Source organism: Wolffia australiana, chromosome 1 (assembly GCF_029677425.1).
Source record: "Wolffia australiana isolate 7733 chromosome 1, ASM2967742v1".
In the NCBI taxonomy this organism is placed as follows: domain Eukaryota; kingdom Viridiplantae; phylum Streptophyta; class Magnoliopsida; order Alismatales; family Araceae; genus Wolffia; species Wolffia australiana.
The window spans coordinates 3,569,582-3,591,267 of NC_135835.1; the positions used below are offsets into that span (position 1 = coordinate 3,569,582).

Below are 21,686 nucleotides of genomic sequence, written 5' to 3' on the forward strand. Positions count from 1 at the left end.
CGCACGGGGGGTGACGTGGCGACTTCTCAGCGGGTCTTCCTGCGACCAGATGCACGATACGTATGCATTTTCCGCACTTTTGATTTTTCTTATGTTTTCTTTTTTTTCGCAGGGGGTATGTGGCGCCACGAGAGAGCACCCGCCAAAAGAATTTAAAACGTTGCAGCCAATGGGCTGTCGACACGTCATGGCGTGTATTATTAAATAAATCAAACTTTAATCCAATGGCTAAAATTGGTTAAAATTGATTTATTAATAACTTTTGATCCTGAAGTCCGATTGAGATGATTTTTTTATGGATTTGCTCGTCTTGATCCCCTCTGTATGGTTGGATCATTCAGATCTAGCCTATATTGATAGATAAATATTAAATACTAAACAGGGGTAAAATGGTGATTTTCACCATGTGACCTAGGTATAAAAGCTGAATTTCGAGAGGGGGAGCTCATTCTGGAGGGTGCTTCATCACAGCTGCAAGACAGAGAGGAGTCCCAGCCTGGATCAACAGTTTTGGTATTTTTTTCTTTCATTGTATTCAACCTTTTATGCATTTTGAATGCAATAGGTTAAGTTGTTTGTTTCTTCATCTCTATTCTGATCTAAACTTCTAAATCGCTTGGCTTGAGCGGCATGTACAAGCCCTGATTAGGATTGAGAGGAGAAATTGAGGGATTCACCTGGGCATTCAATTGCATTCCAAAAGAAAACTCTAAAAAATTTAGTTTTAATTCTTAGGATTCTCAATTACCCCATTTTAGTTCTGAATTATCAACTTGCAAAAATCAACCAAACCCAAATTAAAAATTCCTACCAAACTCTCTAATTGAATTCTTTGATCCATCCAATTGAATCAATTAATTGAATCTAGAGCCCACATTTCTTCCATTCGTCTCACCTCTTCTACCCCCCTTTCTCAATTCTCATCTAATTAGGGTGACTTGATCCTCGTTGAAGATCAAATTTACTCTAATTAGGATTAAAACACCAAAAAGATAATCACATTGAAATTCCTACTTGCCTCCCTTGGACGACACTCATACTTATCACTATACGTCTTAAGTGGAGTTCTTATAAATTTTATTGCATAAGCCAAAATCCACAACGACAAGGGCTTAAAATTGCATAGTTTTTACCCCTATTTTCGGCTTATCAATGACCTAGTTGGGTTGTGCTGGGGTCTGCTTTAGAGTGCTGAAGAACATAGATTTATCCATTGGGAATTATGCGGTGGACTATGAGGTATGTACAAAAATTCCCATTTATGATATTTTTCCTTAAATTTAAGAACTTCTATGACTCGTAGCATTTATCATTTTCTGCCCATGATGTTAGATTGTAGCGAGACGCTAGGTGTGGGGGTTGGGCAGTGGGAGAACCGTACTATTTTCCTTTTCCCAATTTTCTTGCAATTTACATTCACATGATATTGAGATTAATAGATACCTATAGAAAAACAAAAAAATAACACATTAAATTTCTATCTCAGCTCACTAGGTTACTACTACCATTATCCGTATCCGACAGTTGGAATCGGATATCGCTATACCTGTTATCTGTAAAAAACATTGAAATGTGTCTGATAACAATAACATGGTATCAAATGCAGATGACGGTAGATGGTCTCTAATCGGGTAATGATAACAGACATTGGTAAGTAGATAATGATAATGGGTAAAAATATTGTTAATCAGATACTAATATCAAATATGGTTTTGTTTTGATACCATTATCAGATACCATGAAATTTCTTTGGAAGAATGTAATTATTCAAAATTTAAATTTGATAATCTCAAACTTAAATTAAATTTGAAGGATAATTTGGGGTCTAAATATGAAATGTTTTGGATGAACTAAAATCTTGTTCACAACTCAGACGAACGAAATGCAAATATAGATTAAATGAAACAAATTTCCTAGGAAAGTGGGATGGAGGCCAGAATGTATTTCATTCATAGAGCCATCCGTTGCCACTGCTAGTCTTAGCATTAAAGTCTGGTTAGACAGCGCAGCTGGCTTGATATTGGACCAAGTCAACCATCACCGCCGAGAAGTTGTAATGGCTTAAAAATATGCTAACCTCCCACTCAACAGAGTATGAGTCCACTCCATGAATGAAATAAGCGGGTCTAATTGCCAAATAGGGATGGGGGGCTCGATCATGGAGTCGCCGAAGCAAGGTGAAAGAGGCATGCAAGGAGGCACTTGGGAATTTCCTGAATAAGTGTCTTTTGTTCCAAAGAGAATGTCATATGTTCGCCTGCATTTGGTGCATCGTGCATTGTTTAAGTGGTGTCATCATTGTCATAGGCTTCTTCAGAATCTAACTTGACCACAATTACACTGGAGTCTTGGGGTTGCTTCGCCAATCAATGTAGGAAGAGTCACACACTTTGGCGTGGTATGTGTGGAGCTTGGACCAATGATTCATTTAAATGCTGCATTATGCCTTTCTACTTGAAATAATACATTTTCCATGTTTGAATAATGAATTCATGCACAAACAAGTCAACACATGTCGATGGACATTTCATTTTTTTAAATAAAGGAAACATCCCAATGCCAAGCACTTCAAATGTTCTAGTGAGTCTATAATAAACATGAGATAACATATTTCAGCGATGATGAAGCCCATCTTCTCCTCCCCTCAATGCATTGTTACCCACTAAGCCGTTGCAAGGCCCGATTACAAAGTAAAATCAGAAGAAGTTAATATGTGAAGTACAGTCTCTATATGGCGAATAGAATGCAAATTAAATGTGTAGTACCTGAATATTTTGGTTCATAACTGATTTTACAATCTAGAAAGATGTCATACCATTTTATATTAATGCTTCAACACTAGCACTTCACTCGCACCGGTGCCTCGATACTTGGATCCTCTAGATGGGATCGCTCATACATGACAATAGCACAAGCAGTTGCCTGTTTGATATCCGTTCGATATCCAATATTAGACAATCGATATTAAATCTCCGATAGAAATCGGGGCGGTTTGTGATATCAGATATTGGGATGGATATTGCGGGCACTAGATGTGGCAGATGCTGGTACCGGATATAAAATCTGATATCTGATATCAAAATCTGATTTCCAATATCAAAATCTGATATCTCATATCAAAATCCAATTTCTGATGTCAAAATCCAGTTTATGATATCAAAATTTGATATCCTAATATCGAGACCTGTAACTAAAAATGGTGTCCGAATAATGATATCCAGATATCGGTTCAAAATTACATGATTAATGTCCCGTATGGAAAAAAATTAAAATTTACAACAGTATAAATATCCATGGTCTATAAGTTAAAACAAATCACAAATGCTAATCCATTAGGTAGGTGGGCTAGATATGTGCTCCACGGTATGAGAATTCAGGCCCATTCTGTATTAGGCCATACAAAATACGATATTAAAAGCGAAATACAAATCTAAAAAATAAAGAAAATTACTAATACACCGGATTCATGACTCACAATAGCTTAGTGAGGCCTTAAAAATTATTTAAAGTATATTTAAAATTCGTATATCAGATATAAAAAAAACCAACATATGACGACGATATCTGATATTGTCATCCGAACTTTGAGAAGAGGATGGGTGCCAGTATCAAAACGGATAACAAAATCAGATATCAGTACTGTAGCAACCAAGATCTGATAGCATCATTCAGCATCATGATATCAGTGTGGGCGTATATCAGGAAGCCCATTTTCCGAAATCTAGTTCAGCATCCGTCCCGAGATCGACATCTGATATCGTGTTTGGGACAACTGAACACTAAATAGCACCCCCTTTAGAGAACAACCATTCAAAAGGAGCACTTGTCGCGGACATGATAGATATTTGCGAGTAATCATTGTCAAGGTTGGGTAGACGAGTACACCTACATAGCCCCACCATTTTTGCGTGCTTTCACCATCTCCCTGATGCGTGGTACATAGGAAGCTGTCGAATTCCTCCATTTGAGCTGGTCTTGTCATTCACATTAGGGGTTAGCTGGTTAGAGATTGATTGACCCATGCACGCGATAGTGGTTCTTGACATCTGACAGAATTAACATCATTTTTGTATTTTTTGGAAGAAGCAATAACTAGGAAGATATCTCTAATGTATGCCACAACCTATGAGAAGGTCGCCTCATCAAATATCGTGCCCTTGTGAAATGGGTCAAGTAGGGCAACATCAAGGATGATGTCATTGTTCCAAAGCAAGGTTTCATTGACTTCAAACTTTTTGCGCATGGCTATGGACATGCTCATCAATGATGCTCACTCATCCTGATGTAACTGCCTCCCGTTGAATAATGTCACATCAAAAACACACATCATGACCACATGCATATGCTGTGATAGTGTCTGCACTAGTTGGAGGACGTCTCCAACCACTGACTTTATTGATCAGCTCACATGATCTGTTGTGTTGGCAAACGGACCTAGTAGGAAGGCAAACTCTTTTGAGTAGATTCCACTTATCATGAGAGATATTAGGCGCTCGCATTGAATATGTCTTGCTTCAGAATGGTTTCCACAAGTATATCTTGAGTGCTACTCCTTGTCAAGCAGTCAAGTGTATGTAACTTTGGCTTCAACTTGTGCGTCCTATAATTGTCCACATAATACAATTGTCGCTTTGAAGTTCGACGAATGGCCCAACCCAATTTCCTGGTCTTTATTGTGGCCTCACCCAAAGTACCTGTTTGTAGACATGATGTGTCTTCATCATTTGGGCCATCCTCTAACTCAGAATCACTCTCATTCAAGTCAGCCTTCTTTCTCACATCGCTCTCTCCTTAATTATGGGTTCCACACAAGGGATATCAAAACTCTTAAGTGCAGACTGAGCGACAAGGTTAGACAATTGTGCGATGCATGGAACGTGATGTCTGGTAGAGAAACCAACGTTCTGATGGTGTAGTTTTTGTCCAAGTATGGCCATCCTTCTTTTGTTACTTGATGCATTGTCGGTTGTCACTACGCAAAGCATTATAAATAAATTATTTTTATACTAACTTTAATGTGATAGCGGAGGACACTGTTTAGTGTTCACCTTTGTGTCCAAGTTGAATTCCTCCAATACCTCTAGGAGGATTGCAACCATAGACTCCCCGTCACATTTTCGGCCTAGTTCTAGTATAAAGAGAACATGCTCACAATACTATCAAAGAGCATTACTCTAGTGAATGGTTATGCCTAATAGGCCACAACAGTTCCCTACAATCCACCCATCAAATGTGATCGATACCTGGTGAACATCTGATAACATACGCTTGATCTCCACCTTCATCATGTCAAATAATTTCATCGTCCATGGCTCGATGACGTGTGAGCTAGCAAGGTCCACTTCAGTTTGTGTCACATATCACAATGTTTCCTTCACGCGTCGATGTCCACCCACGCTGTGGCAAATTGGTGCATAGACAAGGCGATTACTGACGTCCTTTCTCTCCTCAATTGTTCAACACTGAAATGGTCGCCTACCCTTGAAGAGTCCTGATGTCACATCATCCAAGACATCCTTCAAACAACAATGTGTGGTAGCAACACCCTTTAGCACATCATGTTCTTTAGATTGGATGAATTTAAAGTGTCGCCAAAAGACACTTGTACTATTGTCCGATGGGCCCTTTAATTGGATGATCTTTGGTGCATTTTTGGCACGGAAAGTTTCACACTCATAAATGTAATTCCCAACTAGTGCAAAATGTTTAAGTATTGGGGACCTTTTTGAATTTATTCTGACTCCTGAAAGATCGCAGGTCATGTCTCCTGCAACTTCCTCCTCCGCCAAGTCCTCCACTATTTGGGGTAATGCACACTCCGCCTTAGACATGACAACTGTTGAAGTGAACAATCAAAGCTAAACATATTGTGATTAATAATTAGAGACATAACACTAGGTGATATCAGGACATAGTTGGAAACTATTTATGAATTCGAGGTGATGTCAGGATAATTTTAACATAAAACAACATATATACTTTCTTAGAAAGGAAATGTATTTGTGGTAGCGGCGTCAGACACGGTGATAGGTATTTCGTAACATAATCCTCCCAAATAGTGGAGGCGGCTGCCGCTGCCATGAATGCGCCGCCACGTGTCGCCAGCCTACCCTCATCTAGAGAGGCAAACAGACTGCCAAGAGGCCGCCGCTGCCACGAATGCATCACCAACCGCCACCAGCCCGCCGCCGTCGAGAGAGGCCACCACTAACCAAGTCTGCCGCCGTCACTTTACTCTACTCCTTCAGGCGAATGCTTAGGGGTTAGGCCATGTCTGTTCAGTGAACAAGAATACCCCAAATAATTTGTAATATTCTGATATCCGATATCGAAACAATACAGATTAATTAGTTAATGAATGCTGACAGAGTACGGACAAGATGACGGATATCAAACGGAAAAACACTGTAATCCACTACTGAAATGTGGATAATGAACGGAATATGAACGAAACAGATATCCGATATCAATATCCGACATCCACTTCCGGATCTGTTATCTGAATGGTAGCACCCTACAGCTCACTGTGGTTTATATGTAACATATCCATTATCTAGAGATGGGGAGTATTTGATAGATAGTCTTTAGTTTATATCTAACATATCCATTATCTAGAGATGAGGAGTATTTAATAGATAGTCTTTAGTAAGTATCTAGACAATGATGGCTTCCTGTGGGTTGGCTCTGAGAGGAATGGGAATCGCTGTTCAACTGCGATTCTTCTCCAAAATGGGGCATCGATCCGGCCCTGTTCGCGCTTTCTCATCAATTCTATCTCCGGGTTCCAAGGCTGTCGTGTACGAACACCATGGTCCCCCGGATCAAGTCACCAGGTAACGAATTCTGCTCCAGATTGGTACATTGAATCCGAGAGAATTTATCCTCAATCTTTGGCATCCATAGTGATATTTTCCTTCCGTGGAAGTCCCACAAACGAGTTGTTTGAGCTCTAAACTGCCTGAAATGTTGATGCTTGATGTTCTATCAGAATGATTGATCTGCCCCCAGTGGAGCTCATAGGAAGTGACGTATGTGTCAAAATGCTGGCCGCCCCGATCAACCCCTCCGACATCAACCGCATCGAAGGTACTTTTCTTACTGATTCGGTCATGGATTTACTCTGACCACACTCAATTCTGTTTTTTCTACCAACTTCTCTGTGGCTTTTCTTTAAATACTACTGCATAATCTTCATTCGTTGTTGATTATACTCTCTTGGAATTATCTTAGGAGGTGTAATTTGCCGTTTCATGTCCTCCAAACGCCCCTACAATGGCATGTCATGACAATTATTAGTAGAATTAATTTTGTTCCAGTTTTCTTCCGAGATTTGAGTGAAATATCAAGGCGATGAACCGACCAACCAGCGGCTAAGAGCAATTTACAACGCTTGCTTTTGAATTATCGGTCTCTTGATTCTTTGTTCAGGTGTTTACCCTGTGAGACCCCCATTACCTGCAATTGGCGGTTCAGAGGGCGTTGGGCAGGTTCAATCTTTGGGGCCTTCTGTGAGGAATTTAGCCGTGGGAGACTGGGTTATTCCATCACCGCCTTACATCGGTAAATTAGAATTGAAATTCATTATCGTCGTTACCAGTAAATTAGAATTGAAATTCAATATCGTCGTTACAAAAATTGACACTCCGTTAGATAAATCAGACATGAAATTTGCAATGTAGGAACATGGCAGACGCATGTCGTCAAAGATGAAGATGCTTGGCATAAGATTATCAAGGATGTCCCCATGGAGTACGCTGCTACGATTTCCATAAACCCGACGACTGCGATGAGAATGCTTGAGGACTTCGTAAAACTTAATCCCGGTAAACTTTTCCTCGAATTTATGGCCATAACAAGAAACTCCATTTTTATTTTATTTCTTTCGTGAAATATCATCTAGGTGATGTAATTGTGCAAAATGGTGCTACGAGTATTGTTGGACAATGCATCATCCAGCTCGCAAACTTGAACAAAATACGCAGCATAAACATCATCAGGGACAGGTATGCTTCGACCTGATTCTTCTTTCTGAGGAACATTTAGTTAGTTTATACCCATTAAAAACTAGGGTGGGATCGGAAGAAGTCAAAGATAGACTCAGGAGACTCGGCGCGGATAAGGTGTTCACAGAGAGTCAATTGGACGTCAAGGAAGTCAAAGGTCTTCTGGTACGTCTCAGTTTGTTTTTACTACCCATTGGTTGACTTAAGATAAATGTCAACGAAAAATGGCCATCTGGGGTTTGACATTTCAAGATGTCCGCCGCAGGGTGACCTTCCTGAGCCGGTGTTGGGATTCAACTGCGTTGGGGGCACATCTGCGACAACGGTTCTCAGGCTGCTGAGGTTCTATAATCTTGTTCTAATTATAAACTGTGGAAATTAAGAAAAAAAGAGTTTTTTTTTCTGCATGAAATTAATAAAAAATCACACATGGTTTCTCTTACATCGTCATTATTTCAGACAAGGAGGAACTATGGTAACATACGGCGGCATGGCGAAGAAGCCAGTCTCTGTGTCCACCTCGCAGTTAATCTTCAAGGTTAATCAAGGGTTATTTCGGCATTTGGCTCACATTTATTCCTAAATTAAGGATATTTACGCAGGATATTTCCGTGAGAGGGTTCTGGCTGCAAAAGTGGATGACTCCAGAGAAGAGCCAACAGTTCAGGGAGATGGTAGATCAGCTCCTCCGCCTGGTCCGGAACGGGCATCTCAAATACCAGTAATTTACACTCACCATTAAATCATTAAGAAACTTATTTTGCGTCCTCTAAAATTATAAATTGAGAAAAACCCTCTGCAGGCTGGATCTGGTCCCATTCCAAGATTTCGGCACAGCCCTGGACAGGGCCTTGGGCAAGCAAGGTAGCCGACCCAAACAGGTCATAGACTTCACCTCAGTCGAGCCTGCTCAGTAGCCAGACCAAAAACAGAGAAACCTGTGTACTTTTTTAACGATGACGAGTACGAGCTTACATCTGTGGATGACAAAAAACAATGACAATGACGATGACAATGACAATGACGATGATGATAATGATAATGATGATGATGATAATGATAAGAGCTTTCATCCGCTGATGATGATAATCATGATGATTACTAAAGGTGCTTGGAGAGGATGGACTGGACGACGCCTTGGGCAATGGGGTGGTAGGAGTCGCGGGCTTCTGCGAATACGCGATGGGCAAGGATCTTGCCTTGGTCCTGGCATGGGCCTCGAAGCAGGGCAGAGTAAAGTGGGCGGAGGTACTTCATCCTCCCCACCTCCTTCAGGGCCTTCTCCACCATGCCCAAGTACTGCTCGCAGCCAGAAGAAATGGCCAGGTCCAGAAACGCCACCTTCACCTCCCAGTCTTTGCTCTCCGCCAAGCCAAAGCATGTGTCCAGATCCACCACCTGTGTCCCCATTCAGTAAGAAATCTCTATCAAGGAGAACCCATGAGGAAGAATGCTCAGGAAGGAAGAAGACACCCACTAACCTGAGAAGGTTGCAGAGGCCTGGGGAGGTTCTCCAGGTAGAGCTCCCACTCTTGTCCCTGCCACTCTGCCACTGCCGCCAGCTCCGGATGGTTGAACCTCTCCGCCATGGCGACAATCTTTGTGTACAGTGCCGATTCTGGCTCCTTGGCATCTGCTGGAATTCCAGTGCCATGCACCCATGTTTCAATGTCGACCCGCTTCTCAATTCCTGGTACGTTATCCTTGAGGAATTCAACAAAGGTCTCAGTGTCCACCGACTGGAACTTGAACTTCTCAATGTACTTCTTCAGGAAAATGTCAAACTCAAATCGCCCAATCTGCAGGCCAAGAACAAAGATTTCAGAAGGGAGGTAGGAGGGGGGGGGGACAATGGAGCAAGAACTAAAACCTCTCGTTCAATGCGCCAGAGGAAGTGGAAGCCCTTCTCGTAAGGGACCTCGGAGTAGATCTCATCCGGGTCAACCCCCTCCTGGTTAGTCTTCAGCTTGGTGAACTCCATCCTGTTCTTGAACCGCTCCATCTCCTTGTTCAGCCCTCTCCATCCAATCCCCATGTTCAGAGCCGCTCTCTCCTTTCCCTGCACCACCTCCACTATCCTCCTCTCCGCATACGTCGTGAAACCCTATACATAAAGAAAACCCAGTAAAATCTCCTTGTTAGCACAGTTGGTAAGCGCTTGAATCCAACATGGTATCAGATCCAGGTGACAGGTTCAAATCCCGAAGCAACACACTTCGGTCATAAGTAAGTAAACCCTGTTGTTGTTGGGGATGTTAAATAAAACAACATCCTGCTTAAAGATGAAAAGTAGCGCCCTTGCTATCAGCTATAGCTTTTAACACCATAATCCAACATGGTATCAGAGCCAGGTGACAGGTTAAAATCCCAAAGCAACACACTTCGGCCATAAGTAGGTAAATAAAACAACATCCTGCTTAAAGATGAAAAGTAGCGCCCTTGCTATCAGCTATAGCTTATAACACGATACCTCGTTGAGCCAGAAATCATTGTTGGTCTTGTTGGTGATCAGGTTGCCGGTCCAGCTGTGGGCGAGCTCGTGGGCAACGACCTGGGCGCCACTGCCGTCGCCGCGGATTACCGTCGGCGTCAAGAACGTCATTCGAGGATTCTCCATGCCGCCATAAGGGAAGCTGGGAGGAAGAACAAGAAGATCAAACCGCTCCCACTGGTACTCTCCGAAGAGCGCCTCCCCGGCTACAATCATATCCTCCACTCCCGCGAATTCCGCCGCCGCCGCCGCCACTGTCTCGGCCGTCCCCTCGGCGTAAACGCAGGACCTCGGGCCGACCTCCCGGCGCCGGATCTCGCCGGCGGCGAAGGCGAAGAGGTACGGTGGGACGGGCTGCACCATGTGGAATTCCTCGACGGCTCGGCCGGCGGCACACCAGGCCGCGTCGGGGCAGCCCGGCGCAGCCTCGCCGAGAATTGGGGCGCGGCGGCGGACGCGGGCGGCTGCCATGGCGGCGGAGAGCGGCTCCGGGATGTTCAGGCGGGCCGAGTAGCGGATCCGGGCCGACGGCGTGTCCTGGCACGGGAAGACGGACCGGGCGTGGATCGCCTGGCACTGCGTGTACACAAACGGCAAGGCTTTGGTTGACGTCTGCGCCGGGGTCAGCCATTGGAGCGCCGTGGATGACGGCGACGTGGAGAAGGCGATGACGAATGCCGATGACGGCGACGTGAGGTTGACGGACAGCGCCTGGCCTTTGATCGGGTCCGGCGGGTAGGACAGCTCGAACGGGATCGGCGCTCCGCCGTCGGGACGGACGACGGCGGCGATCTCCAGCGCCCGCGCGTCCAGCGTTATCCGTCCCGCGTGCGGCCGCGATAGCGTGACGACGGCGGTGCCGCGGATGACGGATCGGGAGAAGTCCAGGTAGAGCGATAGCGAGACGTGCTCCGTCATCGGCTCGTCGTCGTCGGCGAAGGAGTGCGGATCGATCGGCGCCATTGTCAAACCCTAGAAAAAATCTCCACGAAGAAGAAGAAGAACAAGAACAAGTAACGGTTCTTTCTCTCTCTTACGTCAGCGTTCCCGGGTAGAAGTACTCCACGGCGTTTTCCTTGACTCGGAACAGGAAGGTCTGACCCCGGGCCACAGTCAACTGTTTGACAAAGTCATAGGATTAGCGTTGACTTTTAGAGAGAGAAGGAGATTTATGTACCTGGCCGTGGACTTGGTTTGATGAACCCGTGCGCAAAGGTTCAGCCTTTATTATCGCGTCCGCGAGATAGTGCAGATGAGAGAGAAGAGTGGGTCCCGCCGGGTAGATGTCCACGTGGGTCAACGCGATGAGAGAGGAATCCTGGAGGGTTGACCGAGTTGGAGAAAAGTCAAAGAGTTGACCCTTTAGAGATGATAGGAGTTTTTTCTTTTTGGTTACCGAGGAGATGCAGTAGTGGAGGAAGTCTAGAACATGGTCGGAGGAGCCGCCGGCCGCAGCCTCCAGAAGAGAGAGATCGTCGATGAGGATTGTCATGGCGGAAGAGCGATCTTTGTCGGATGATCGACAGCTTGCGGCGATTCTGTGTATTTCGGCGTACAGATCGCGGCATCCTGCGTCGCCTGTGGAAGAATTTTTGGGAAGAAGATGAAGTTTTGATTTTTTGGTTTTTTTGATTCTCATTGACGAGTACAAACCCGGGAATTGCCGATCCAGCAGCTCGAAGAAGATCAGCCTCTTCTTTTCCCTCTGGATGGAGAGATTGCAGCCCTGCGCAGGTATAATTTCGATGTTAATTTTCAGTTTTTGGTCATTTATTCGTCAAGATCGAATGAACCTGATTTAAACTCGATCAACTACGTCGCAAGAATCTGGAAATCGAGGAAATCCCTGATCGGAAAAAAACCCTAAATATATCCATCGAGGTGAAGAATGAACCGCTTACGAGTTTCCTCAGGACGCGGTCGTAGTGGGCGAAGTTCTGCGCGAAAGCGAGGAAGACGACGATCTCCCCTCCCTCGGACTTCGCAAGCGCGTTCTTCGCAAGTTGGTGCAAAACGAACGCTCCGCTCGTCTCCACAAAGTCCTCGATCAAAAGAAATCGCCGCCTAGGGTTCCAAGTCGAAGAAACATGCCCCAGAGCTTCGTCGAGAAGATTTCCAGAGTACGCCATGCTCATCTTCCTCGGAATTTCTCTTCACTGCTCAAACCCTAAATTAAGAACAAGAGGGAAATTACCCAAATCAAAGAGGATTTCTTCGTGGGAGCCCACGCCAAGCTGCTATTCTAACCCAGCTACCAGTCTTGGCTTTGAAGGTCGGATGGGCAAGGCCTCTAGGGCGGGGCCCACCGAATTTTCACCGTTGTTCTTTATTATTAGAGCAGCCGAAGAGAAGCAGAGGAGACGAGATACTCCTTCTGTTCTTCCTTTTCTTGAAGGTTTGATCTCTCAAATTCCTTGTAATTCGATCTTGCTGGTCTCAGTTATCTGTGTTCTTCAGGTGGGATGGACGAAGAGGAAGAAGATATGACGGTGGTGGTGAAACCAGTCGCTCTGAGGCCGTTCTCGTTGCACAGAAATTTCTCATCCCTTCTTCCGGATCTTGATCCATCGCCAGCCAAATCCTCCTCCATTGAAGATTTCCTCCCCATGGTCAGCCTCTGAACATCAGTTCCTTGATTTCTTTTAGATTTAGCAGTTACTAACCGTGCTGAAAGCAATAGCTGATAGCAAGGGCGCTACTTTTCATCTTTAAGCAGGATGTTCGTATTTGGACACTTTCACATTTCCAAAATTGAGGAAGTTCGAATGTTTTCTTTCAGGGCCTAGATTCCGCGTCCATCTTGTATGATTCTTGTGATCAGTTCGTGCAAAGGCCAGCCGCAAAACCCATCTCCAAGATCATTCCTTTGACTGGAATCTTGGTAACATCTCTCATCCAATGTTCATATTATAGTTAATTGATGAACTGAGCATCCATCTTCGTGTAGACCCACGACAAAGGTTCTTTAAACCCTGAACAGAGCTCGGTCAACTGGGGTGACCCGATCCCCAATTGTGATCAGTTTGTGCAAAGGCCAACCGCAGAACCCATCTCCAAGATCATTTCTTTGACTGGAATCTTGGTAACATCTCTCATCTAATGTTCATATTAGAGTTAATTGATGAACTGAGCATCCATATGGCTGTAGACCCACAACGAAGAATCTTTGAATCCTGAAGAGAGCTTTGTCAAGGGGGGTGACCAGATCCCCAATTGTGATCAGTTCATGCAAAGGCCAACTGCAGAACCCATCTCCAAGATCATTCCTTTGACTGGAATCCTGGTAACATCTTTCATCTATTGTTCATATTATAGTTAATTGATGAACTGAGCATCCATCTGTATGTAGACCCGCGACGAAGATTCTTTAAACACTGAACTGAACTTGGTCAACTGGGGTGACCAGATCCCCAATTGTGATCAGTTTGTGCAAAGGCCAACCGCAGAACCCAACTCCAAGATCATTCCTTTGACTGGAATCCTGGTAACATCTCTCATCTAATGTTCATATTAGAGTTAATTGATGAACTGAGTGTCCATCTGGTTGTAGACCCACGACGAAGAATCTTTGAATCCTGAAGAGAGCTTTGTCAACGGGGGTGACCAGATCCCGCATTATGACGGGCAACACTGGAGAAAATATGGGCAGAAGCAGGTCAAAGGAAGTGAGCATCCTCGGAGCTACTATAAATGCACTCACCCGAGCTGCCCGGTGAAGAAGATGATTGAGAGGTCTCGAAGCGGGCAGCTTGCAGGAATTATATACCGTGGTGAACATAACCACCCCGAGCCTCAGTCTTCCAAGCGGCTTCAGTCAACGCCTCAAGCGCGATCAGGCTCTGAAGAAAGACCATGGACTAATGGCGTCCATGTTGACCTACAAAGCGTCGAAGTGTTGACCAGTCGAAGGTTGACTTCAGGAGGGATGTCGCGTACTGTGGTGCAGACCAGCCTTGGTTCCAGTGTTAGTGGCGACGGATACCAGTGGAGAAAGTACGGTCAGAAGGTTGTTAAGGGAAATCGCTTCCCCAGGTCGGCTCTCACCCGTCTTTCTCCTTCTAACCTCTTCCCGTGGTCAGCTTATCTTCTCTCTCTATTTTTTGGTGTCTATTGCTAGCCCTTTTGCAAACCCCTTCCCAATGTCATCCCAGGCCCATCTTCTCTCTGTCTGTCTATATCTCTAAAACTCCATCCCAAGGTCACCATCTTCTGTCACAATCTCTACCTCTCTCAAAGTACTTCTCAAATCTCAAGGGTTAGGCCATCTTCTCTTTCTAAATCTATTCTGCAAAAGCCCGGCCTAAGGTTAGCTAGTTTCCTCTATATCAATACCCTTCCAAAGTCGGCTGATATTTTCTTACAATCGCTTCCTCTCTCCCTCCCCTTTTGAAAATCAGGCCATCCTTCTCTCACTACTTCTCCAAAACTATCTCCCCAGGTTAGCCAACTTCTCCCTCTTACTAGTTCTCCCTAAAGCCCCTTCCCATGTTGGTCTCATCTCCTCTCTCCTCTATATATATATGTACCTCTCCAAAACCCCCTCCCAAAGTTAAAATTCCATCTCACTTCCCACTCTAACACACAATTCATCTTATCCCTGTACCCAACCTGCCTCTTTCTCTCTTTTACTGTTTCTCTCTCTAATCTGATGTGGCAGGAGCTACTACAAATGCTCCGCGCCCAAGTGCAACGTCCGGAAGCATGTGGAAAGAGCGTGGGACAATCCAAGCTCAGTGATCACCACCTATGAGGGAAAGCACACTCACGAGATGCCCCGGTCAAACCTTCTTCCTGATCGCTCTTCCCAAGTCAAAAAGTCAAGGCAATAATTCTTCTCGGTCAACACCTTTCAGAATATGACGTATCAAGATCACTCTGCCACGCATGCCGTTGAATGCAGCAGGATTGCGCAGATGACAGATCGTCATCAGTTTCGTCCAAAACCCGTCATTCGGCATCCTTCAAACCGGTGAACAGATGTCTCGACGAAGTCGTTTCCGTCATTAGTCATCAGTCATCCTCTCGAGATGATGTATAACTGGACAGAAAAGCAGACCGAGGACGGTTAGGACAAAATGTAGACATGACTTTCTCATCCTGTGCATCTATATTCCTCATCCGTCATCCTTTGTTAGATCCCTCTACTACGCCTGCTTGCATACTATAGTTCAGGGACGCGGATGGAACGATTTTTTTGTCCCGGGACGAAAAAATTGTCCCGTCTGAGGATACGGACGAATTTCGGGACAAAAATTCGTCCTGGGGACCACCGGACGAGACGGTTTTCGTCCTGTGGGACGAAAAAATTGTTCGTACGGAGGTCTCGGACGATGCACGGACGGATGTGGACGAAAAACTGCCGGATTCACATCCGATGGTTGAGATCTTGCCACGTGGCCTCGCTATGACAATTTGCATCAAGGTCCCTGTGTTTTTTCACGCGTGCAAACTGACACTGCTCAGAATTAATTGTACATTTGTCCATTTGTATTCTCTCTCCTCTATATTTCCCTTAAAAAACTTAGAAAAACCTATATTAATATATTAAAAATATAAAATGGGTTTTTTTTCGTCCGGGACGAACTTCGGGACGAAAATTCATCCTGGGAGGACTGGACGGAAAAACCATCCCAGAATGATTGGATGGGACGGTTTTTTTATCGTTGGACGAAAAACTGTCCTGTCCATCGTCCCTGAACTTACTCTGGACGTCAGACGGTACAAAATTCGTCCCGTCCCATCCACCGTCCACGCCCCGGACGATCCGGAACTATACTTGCATATGCCCTCAAATTCATTTCCATCATTAGTCATCAGTCATCTGTTAGTAACGACGAGTGCAGAGACTCTGAGAGAGGGAGCCATGTAGGAAATGTGAACTGGGACTGATGACGGAATTGTGACGATGACGAAGTGTGTAAGGACAACGGTCCGATTCCATGTCTATAACCGTCATCCGTCAACCGTCACAAGCAGAAGGTGGCGGCGGTGGCGACGTGTAAGGAGAAGAGAGGAGTCAAAAGGTGGGCGTTCAGTCGACACGTGTCGAGCGCTGGGAAAACGGGCCCGGCCCGGCCCGGCCCGCTATCGAATTTATCTACATCGGGGAACGGTAAAATTCCGGTGGGGCCCGCAGGTAACGGCCCCGATTGGGGCTCACCGATCGGACGGTGGAAAAGGATGGCATTCAGAGCACGGGTCGAATCTGGTCCGTTGATTTTCTGAGAAAGAGGATTTGTTATTTTCACCCCCGCGGTCAGTTCTTTCTACCTCTTCCGCTTCCAGAAGGTCCCCGGGGCTCGTGACAGGAGGCCAGACTGCGATGTGAAGAGAGGGGGCATCACGCCGAAAAGAGGGGTCAGAATAACACCCTCCCTTCTCTAATATCACAGAAAAGAATTTCTCCAGAATTCCTCCCTTAGTTTTTTTCTTCTTTCTCTTCTCTCTTCTTTGCTCTGGGCTTGCTTCCCTTTCATTGCGCCTCTTGTTCTTCGTCGTTGAGTTCAGCTGTGGCAGTGGGCGTGGGAAATCGGGAAACGGGGAACATGGGTTGCTTCCCCTGCTCCGGGAAATCCAGTGAAAAGCAGAAAAGGAAAAAGAGCGATCATTCCAGACCGGCGCAAGGTTTTTCGTTCTGCAAATCTGTACTTTTTTTTTTGATTTTTTTTAGCTTGAATCCGTTGGGTTTTTTTTAGTTTTCTACGTTTTGGGTTGTTCTCGGATCTTTGGGAGTGTTCCTTGTTTGCCTGTTTGAGCTTTTCTTTGTGTCGTTCGATCGTCGCTTGGTTGAGATGTTAATTAGGTTCTTTTGGTTTATCTGGGTTTCTGCGTCGCCGGCGATTGGCCTTCGTTGAGATTGGAGCAGGATTGCCTGGTTGGGAACTTTCCTCAGTCGGCATTTTTTGCCCGAATACGCCTAAACTTAGTTTGAATATAATGGAAAAAAATCCGGTGGAGATCGAGATCTTAACGATTGAAAATTAGATCGAAAGGATGATTGTCGGACCCCGGAAACGATCTCCAAAGGGTTGCAACACCTATCTATATTTTTTCAATTAGGATCACAAACTTTCACCGACGCGTCTCAAGCATAATTTTTCAGTCATTTTAAGCGCGCATGAATTCTCATTCGGCGCAAAGTCTGGAAGAAATGCTGTCCTTCAAGGACCGAATTTCATGCACCAGTGGGTGAGGTTGCGTGCGTTGTTTGAAAATAGATCGGCTGTATTAAATTTGCATCTACCGAAGGTGGAGAAGAAACAAAGAAGATATATTCTTCTTTGTAATTAATTTATTGCGCTTCCAGTGTGGGTTGAATACCTTCCCTTTTGTTTAAATCAACGCTAATTTCCTTCTGTCCCGATAATTTCAACATTAACATGGTCATAAAATCAACATATCTGCTGGCGTCCTAACTCACGATCTTACTGTTCTCAGAAAAATTGGGCGGGGGGCCGGCCATAGGGCTGAAATGTGAAAGTCCATTGAACAGGTCAAATAGGAAGGAAGGTTCTAGGAGTGGAGAATCTGAGCATATTGCTGCTCAGACATTTACTTTCCGCGAGCTCGCAGCAGCTACAAAGAACTTCAGAGCTGACTGTCTACTCGGTGAAGGTGGATTTGGTAGAGTTTACAAGGGCAGATTGGAGAGCAGTGGACAGGTTTAACCATGATGCTGTCTTTTATGCAGTTTCAGATAAAAGCTGGTTTTTATGCAATTGTTGTACCGAGACTCTTGCCTACGACCATGATTTTTATAACGTTTGATTGGGAAGACTTCATCCTGATCCTGAGCACGTTTGATTTTTTTCTTCTGTGCAGACTGTAGCTATAAAACAGCTAGACCGAAATGGGTTGCAAGGGAATAGGGAGTTCTTGGTAGAAGTCTTGATGCTGAGCCTACTTCACCACCCGAATCTCGTCAATCTGATTGGCTACTGCGCAGACGGAGACCAGAGGCTTCTTGTCTATGAGTTCATGCCTCTTGGATCTCTGGAAGATCATCTCCATGGTATGACACTACAAGTGTTCGTCATTACCGACGACTGTGACAGGTGGATGATGATGAGTCGTCATCTTTCCCTCCGCTCGTCCATGTCAGGATGACGATGACGATGATGATTTCCTCACTGTCTTTTGTCCTCGCCAGATTGACAATGACTATGCCGATGACGAAATCATCATCATCTGTCATGGTTGCCAGGATGACGATGACAAAATCACCATCATATCTCATCATGGTCCCTTCGTTAACCTCATTTGGTTGACAGTGACTATGCTGATGACGAAATCATCATCATCTGTCATGGTCGCCAGGATGACGATGACAAAATCGCCATCATATGTCATCATGGTCCCTTTGTTAACCTCATTCGGTTGACTAGAGATGATGATGAAATTGTTTTTGTCATTTGTCTTCAGGAGGATGATAGTGACAATGATGAAATCATCACACCATCACTCAAGCTGTTGACAATGGTGATGACGGATTATGATTTTCATCATCGTTGGCACTCACCATTTTTAAAAAATCACAGATCTGCCATCCGAGAAGAAAAGGCTAGACTGGAACACCCGAATGAAGATTGCCGCAGGCGCAGCCAAAGGGCTGGAGTACTTGCACGACAAAGCCAACCCACCCGTCATTTACCGGGATCTGAAATGCTCAAATATCTTACTAGGGGAAGGACATTTCCCCAAATTATCAGATTTTGGGCTGGCCAAACTCGGACCAGTCGGTGACAAGACTCACGTATCCACTCGTGTCATGGGCACGTACGGTTACTGTGCCCCTGAATATGCCATGACTGGCCAGTTGACTCTAAAGTCAGACGTCTATAGCTTTGGAGTGGTGCTTCTGGAGATCATCACGGGGAGAAAAGCCATAGACAACTCCAGAGCTGCAGGAGAGCACAACTTGGTCGCATGGGTAGGCTTTTCTTAGTCTAAGCTATAGTCTTTAGGATGACCGTTGACCTGGGCCAATCTATTTTCTCTGATAAAATCATGGGTTATTCATAAAATATTGATCTTTTTTTCTTGAGTGAAGGCTCGGCCCTTGTTCAAGGATAGAAGGAAATTCTCCCAGATGGCGGACCCGGCACTGAGAGGGCAATACCCAGTGCGGGGCCTCTATCAGGCGCTTGCTGTGGCAGCTATGTGTGTTCAGGAGGATCCGGCCATGAGGCCGCTAATTGCAGATGTGGTCACTGCCCTCAGTTACCTTGCTTCCCAGAAATATGACCCGGATAGTCACCCGGCTCAGGCTTCGCGCCTGGCGGTGGTGCCGGGAACACCGCCTCGCACTTTGAGGGACTGAAGAACAAGAAGAATAGATTGTCTGAATGCAGCCACGGCGGTCCGTGTTGGTGTTTTGCCCCTTGTTATCAGATTTTGCTCCTTTTCCGGATAACAGGTGCAGCTCAGGAGCAGGAAATGTCCGCATACTCTCTCTCTCTCTCTCTCTCTCTCTATCTCTCTCCAGTCCTCTCTATTCCTCTCTTCTCTCTTCTGTAAATCCGAGTTGGCCCCCTTGTATTTATGTGCCATTGGATTAGACCTTGCAGAAATGATGTGTTTTTCATTGTTTAATTGGCAACCTGAGTTAGCTTTTTTTTTTCTCACCGATTATCTTCAGGTGGGTGATGGTGGTTTTGTTATAAAAGGGGTGGAGAATCGTATGAATTATCCTTCTAGACTTCGGTTGTTTGCGCCCCGAGTTAATCTTGAAGAGTAAAAGAGGCTCAAGGCCGAGAAAAAGGGCATTGAGTGTGATAAATGTTTTCACACAAAACGTTAATTCATGATGATCTTTCTGCTCTTTTTATAACAGATTTTCTAAGGACAAAATCTTTAATGGACATACCCTTTGGCGATTATGATTTGGATGACGTTTAGCATCCACTAATGCTTCCCTACTCTGACCATAACTCTAATATTATATTTAATTTTTCATTAGATAGATCTACATAAAATCTAAACTACTCGATCTATTGATTCTGTTCTTTTGATCACTTGGATTGTGAATTGGATCATTTTTCTTTCAAAAAACTAGGACTTGAAATTTGAGATGGTGGCACAGTCATTGTATTGGGGTCGGCAAACCGGAATAAATAAATATTGACGGAGGAATTAAAATTACGCTTTGGTAAGACATGTAAGATGTCATAACCTGACATTTCATACCACAGTGATGATTTTTTCAGAGGAGACACCGAGACACACCCCAGTGTATTTGCTGCCTGGTATAGAGCTTATGAGAGATAATCTCATGGCAGACCACTAGATAATAGATTCTTTTGCTAAAAATTGGACATTACAACATCATCATTTTAGCATAAAAATATATCAATTCATTACGATTGACTATCATCCTGGTTTAAAAATTGATTCAAATATCAGCAGACTGTATTAATTGCCACATCATCTCAACCTAAATAATTTATTCCCTTTTTTAAATATACTCTACGTGTAACTTTATTTGATAGTTATCTCAATTCATTTTGGCATTAAAAAAATTCAATTCATTATGATATATTATCATCTTAGCATAAAAAACGATTCAACACATCAGCGGTCTGTATTGACAGTCACATAATCTCAACCTAATAATTTTTTCCCTTATTTTTTCAAACATCCTCTCTAGGTGTGACTTGCTTTGATACCTATTCGATAACTATTTTAAATATTAATATTTTCTCTATTTTAAAAAACTTAGTACTGAATATGGAAATACTGGATCCTGAAGGGAGGTTCCCTGCATTATGGATATCTGGGAACTAAAAAATTAATAACATGTGAAGGCCAGGTGGGATTCTGCTCTTCTGTGACATCCCAACTCACCTGTTTGCTCCCTCAGATGCCATGTGAGTAGAGATCATGATGTACCACAAGATTGCAAGGTGAGTAAAAGTGTTATCTTTAAAAATCAGACTCACGTATTCTTATCTTCACTCGCATAAGGTACTAAAGAGATCCTTTGGAAGTGTTTTACATACAGTCCAATAAATGGGTGACTAAATAGTATTAAACAATAAGTTAATCCTAATTTTGTTAATATATAACGTTTGAATTATATTAAATTTATTGTAATGTCCTTGTCCTTATTTTTAGAGAATATTCAGTGTTCTTAGTTCAGGTAAGAGGCATCATGTTTACTAAGAAGCATTCCCAGATATCATGATAAATTGCTG

General features: G+C 44.2%; 5 protein-coding genes across 10 annotated transcripts; 3 read left to right on the forward strand and 2 right to left on the reverse strand.

Moving 5' to 3' along the window:
• Nucleotides 1-6,653: 6,653 nt before the first annotated feature.
• LOC144702112 (Polyketide synthase, enoylreductase family protein) lies at nucleotides 6,654-9,073 on the forward strand. The gene is made up of 10 exons (XM_078574004.1): nucleotides 6,654-6,833; nucleotides 6,989-7,086; nucleotides 7,429-7,560; nucleotides 7,680-7,823; nucleotides 7,901-8,003; nucleotides 8,069-8,168; nucleotides 8,269-8,345; nucleotides 8,463-8,541; nucleotides 8,606-8,724; nucleotides 8,806-9,073. Exons 1-10 carry the CDS (start codon nucleotides 6,661-6,663, stop codon nucleotides 8,918-8,920), a joined length of 1,140 nt encoding a protein of 379 aa, XP_078430130.1. The 5' UTR covers nucleotides 6,654-6,660; the 3' UTR covers nucleotides 8,921-9,073.
• On the reverse strand, nucleotides 8,924-11,597 carry LOC144702071 (peptidase M1 family protein). The gene is made up of 4 exons (XM_078573944.1): nucleotides 10,474-11,597; nucleotides 9,874-10,107; nucleotides 9,485-9,802; nucleotides 8,924-9,401 (listed from the first exon to the last, which is right to left on the reverse strand). The coding sequence occupies exons 1-4, from the start codon at nucleotides 11,455-11,457 to the stop codon at nucleotides 9,105-9,107; spliced, it is 1,833 nt and encodes a 610-aa protein (XP_078430070.1). The 5' UTR covers nucleotides 11,458-11,597; the 3' UTR covers nucleotides 8,924-9,104.
• ELP6 (elongator protein 6) lies at nucleotides 11,463-12,629 on the reverse strand. Of its 2 annotated transcripts, XM_078574024.1 has the most exons (5): nucleotides 12,396-12,629; nucleotides 12,148-12,220; nucleotides 11,891-12,072; nucleotides 11,672-11,812; nucleotides 11,463-11,611 (listed from the first exon to the last, which is right to left on the reverse strand). In XM_078574024.1, the coding sequence occupies exons 1-5, from the start codon at nucleotides 12,627-12,629 to the stop codon at nucleotides 11,528-11,530; spliced, it is 714 nt and encodes a 237-aa protein (XP_078430150.1). In that variant the 3' UTR covers nucleotides 11,463-11,527. The 2 variants fall into 2 exon arrangements, with proteins under 2 accessions (XP_078430150.1, XP_078430142.1); XM_078574016.1 differs by having other exon boundaries at nucleotides 11,891-12,220.
• Nucleotides 12,090-15,613, forward strand: LOC144702080 (uncharacterized). 4 transcript variants are annotated; one of them, XM_078573961.1, is made up of 9 exons: nucleotides 12,490-12,614; nucleotides 12,753-12,889; nucleotides 12,952-13,103; nucleotides 13,274-13,375; nucleotides 13,442-13,576; nucleotides 13,643-13,777; nucleotides 13,844-13,978; nucleotides 14,045-14,526; nucleotides 15,152-15,613. In XM_078573961.1, the coding sequence occupies exons 2-9, from the start codon at nucleotides 12,772-12,774 to the stop codon at nucleotides 15,321-15,323; spliced, it is 1,431 nt and encodes a 476-aa protein (XP_078430087.1). In that variant the 5' UTR covers nucleotides 12,490-12,614; nucleotides 12,753-12,771; the 3' UTR covers nucleotides 15,324-15,613. The 4 variants fall into 4 exon arrangements, with proteins under 4 accessions (XP_078430096.1, XP_078430087.1, XP_078430080.1 ...); XM_078573970.1 differs by lacking the exons at nucleotides 12,490-12,614; nucleotides 12,753-12,889 and adding an exon at nucleotides 12,090-12,228; XM_078573954.1 differs by lacking the exon at nucleotides 12,490-12,614 and having other exon boundaries at nucleotides 12,622-12,889.
• A 1,275-nt stretch (nucleotides 15,614-16,888) lies between these two features.
• Nucleotides 16,889-20,085, forward strand: LOC144702095 (putative serine/threonine-protein kinase PBL7). 2 transcript variants are annotated; one of them, XM_078573988.1, is made up of 5 exons: nucleotides 16,889-17,118; nucleotides 17,932-18,155; nucleotides 18,316-18,505; nucleotides 19,032-19,423; nucleotides 19,544-20,085. In XM_078573988.1, exons 1-5 carry the CDS (start codon nucleotides 17,040-17,042, stop codon nucleotides 19,811-19,813), a joined length of 1,155 nt encoding a protein of 384 aa, XP_078430114.1. In that variant the 5' UTR covers nucleotides 16,889-17,039; the 3' UTR covers nucleotides 19,814-20,085. The 2 variants fall into 2 exon arrangements, with proteins under 2 accessions (XP_078430114.1, XP_078430121.1); XM_078573995.1 differs by lacking the exon at nucleotides 17,932-18,155 and having other exon boundaries at nucleotides 16,976-17,118.
• The last annotated feature ends 1,601 nt before the right edge of the window (nucleotides 20,086-21,686 follow it).

Bases quoted from the DNA above. Each gene is read 5' to 3' on its own strand.
- LOC144702071 (XM_078573944.1), bottom strand. From the start codon at position 11,457: ATGGCGCCGATCGATCCGCACTCCTTCGCCGACGACGACGAGCCGATG. The intron at 10,108-10,473 runs GTATCGTGTTAT...CTTTATGTATAG, and splicing joins ATGATTTCTGGCTCAACGAG to GGTTTCACGACGTATGCGGA. The intron at 9,402-9,484 runs GTTAGTGGGTGT...ATGGGGACACAG, and splicing joins GGCCTCTGCAACCTTCTCAG to GTGGTGGATCTGGACACATG.
- LOC144702080 (XM_078573954.1), top strand. From the start codon at position 12,622: ATGCTCATCTTCCTCGGAATTTCTCTTCACTGCTCAAACCCTAAATTA. The intron at 12,890-12,951 runs GTTTGATCTCTC...TGTGTTCTTCAG, and splicing joins TGTTCTTCCTTTTCTTGAAG to GTGGGATGGACGAAGAGGAA. The intron at 14,527-15,151 runs GTCGGCTCTCAC...CTGATGTGGCAG, and splicing joins AAGGGAAATCGCTTCCCCAG to GAGCTACTACAAATGCTCCG.
- LOC144702095 (XM_078573988.1), top strand. From the start codon at position 17,040: ATGGGTTGCTTCCCCTGCTCCGGGAAATCCAGTGAAAAGCAGAAAAGG. The intron at 18,506-19,031 runs GTATGACACTAC...AAAAAATCACAG, and splicing joins TCTGGAAGATCATCTCCATG to ATCTGCCATCCGAGAAGAAA. The intron at 19,424-19,543 runs GTAGGCTTTTCT...TCTTGAGTGAAG, and splicing joins AGCACAACTTGGTCGCATGG to GCTCGGCCCTTGTTCAAGGA.
- ELP6 (XM_078574016.1), bottom strand. From the start codon at position 12,629: ATGAGCATGGCGTACTCTGGAAATCTTCTCGACGAAGCTCTGGGGCAT. The intron at 12,221-12,395 runs GTAAGCGGTTCA...ATACCTGCGCAG, and splicing joins ACCGCGTCCTGAGGAAACTC to GGCTGCAATCTCTCCATCCA. The intron at 11,612-11,671 runs GTACATAAATCT...TTTGTCAAACAG, and splicing joins CAAACCAAGTCCACGGCCAG to TTGACTGTGGCCCGGGGTCA.
- LOC144702112 (XM_078574004.1), top strand. From the start codon at position 6,661: ATGATGGCTTCCTGTGGGTTGGCTCTGAGAGGAATGGGAATCGCTGTT. The intron at 7,824-7,900 runs GTAAACTTTTCC...AATATCATCTAG, and splicing joins CTTCGTAAAACTTAATCCCG to GTGATGTAATTGTGCAAAAT. The intron at 8,004-8,068 runs GTATGCTTCGAC...ATTAAAAACTAG, and splicing joins ATAAACATCATCAGGGACAG to GGTGGGATCGGAAGAAGTCA.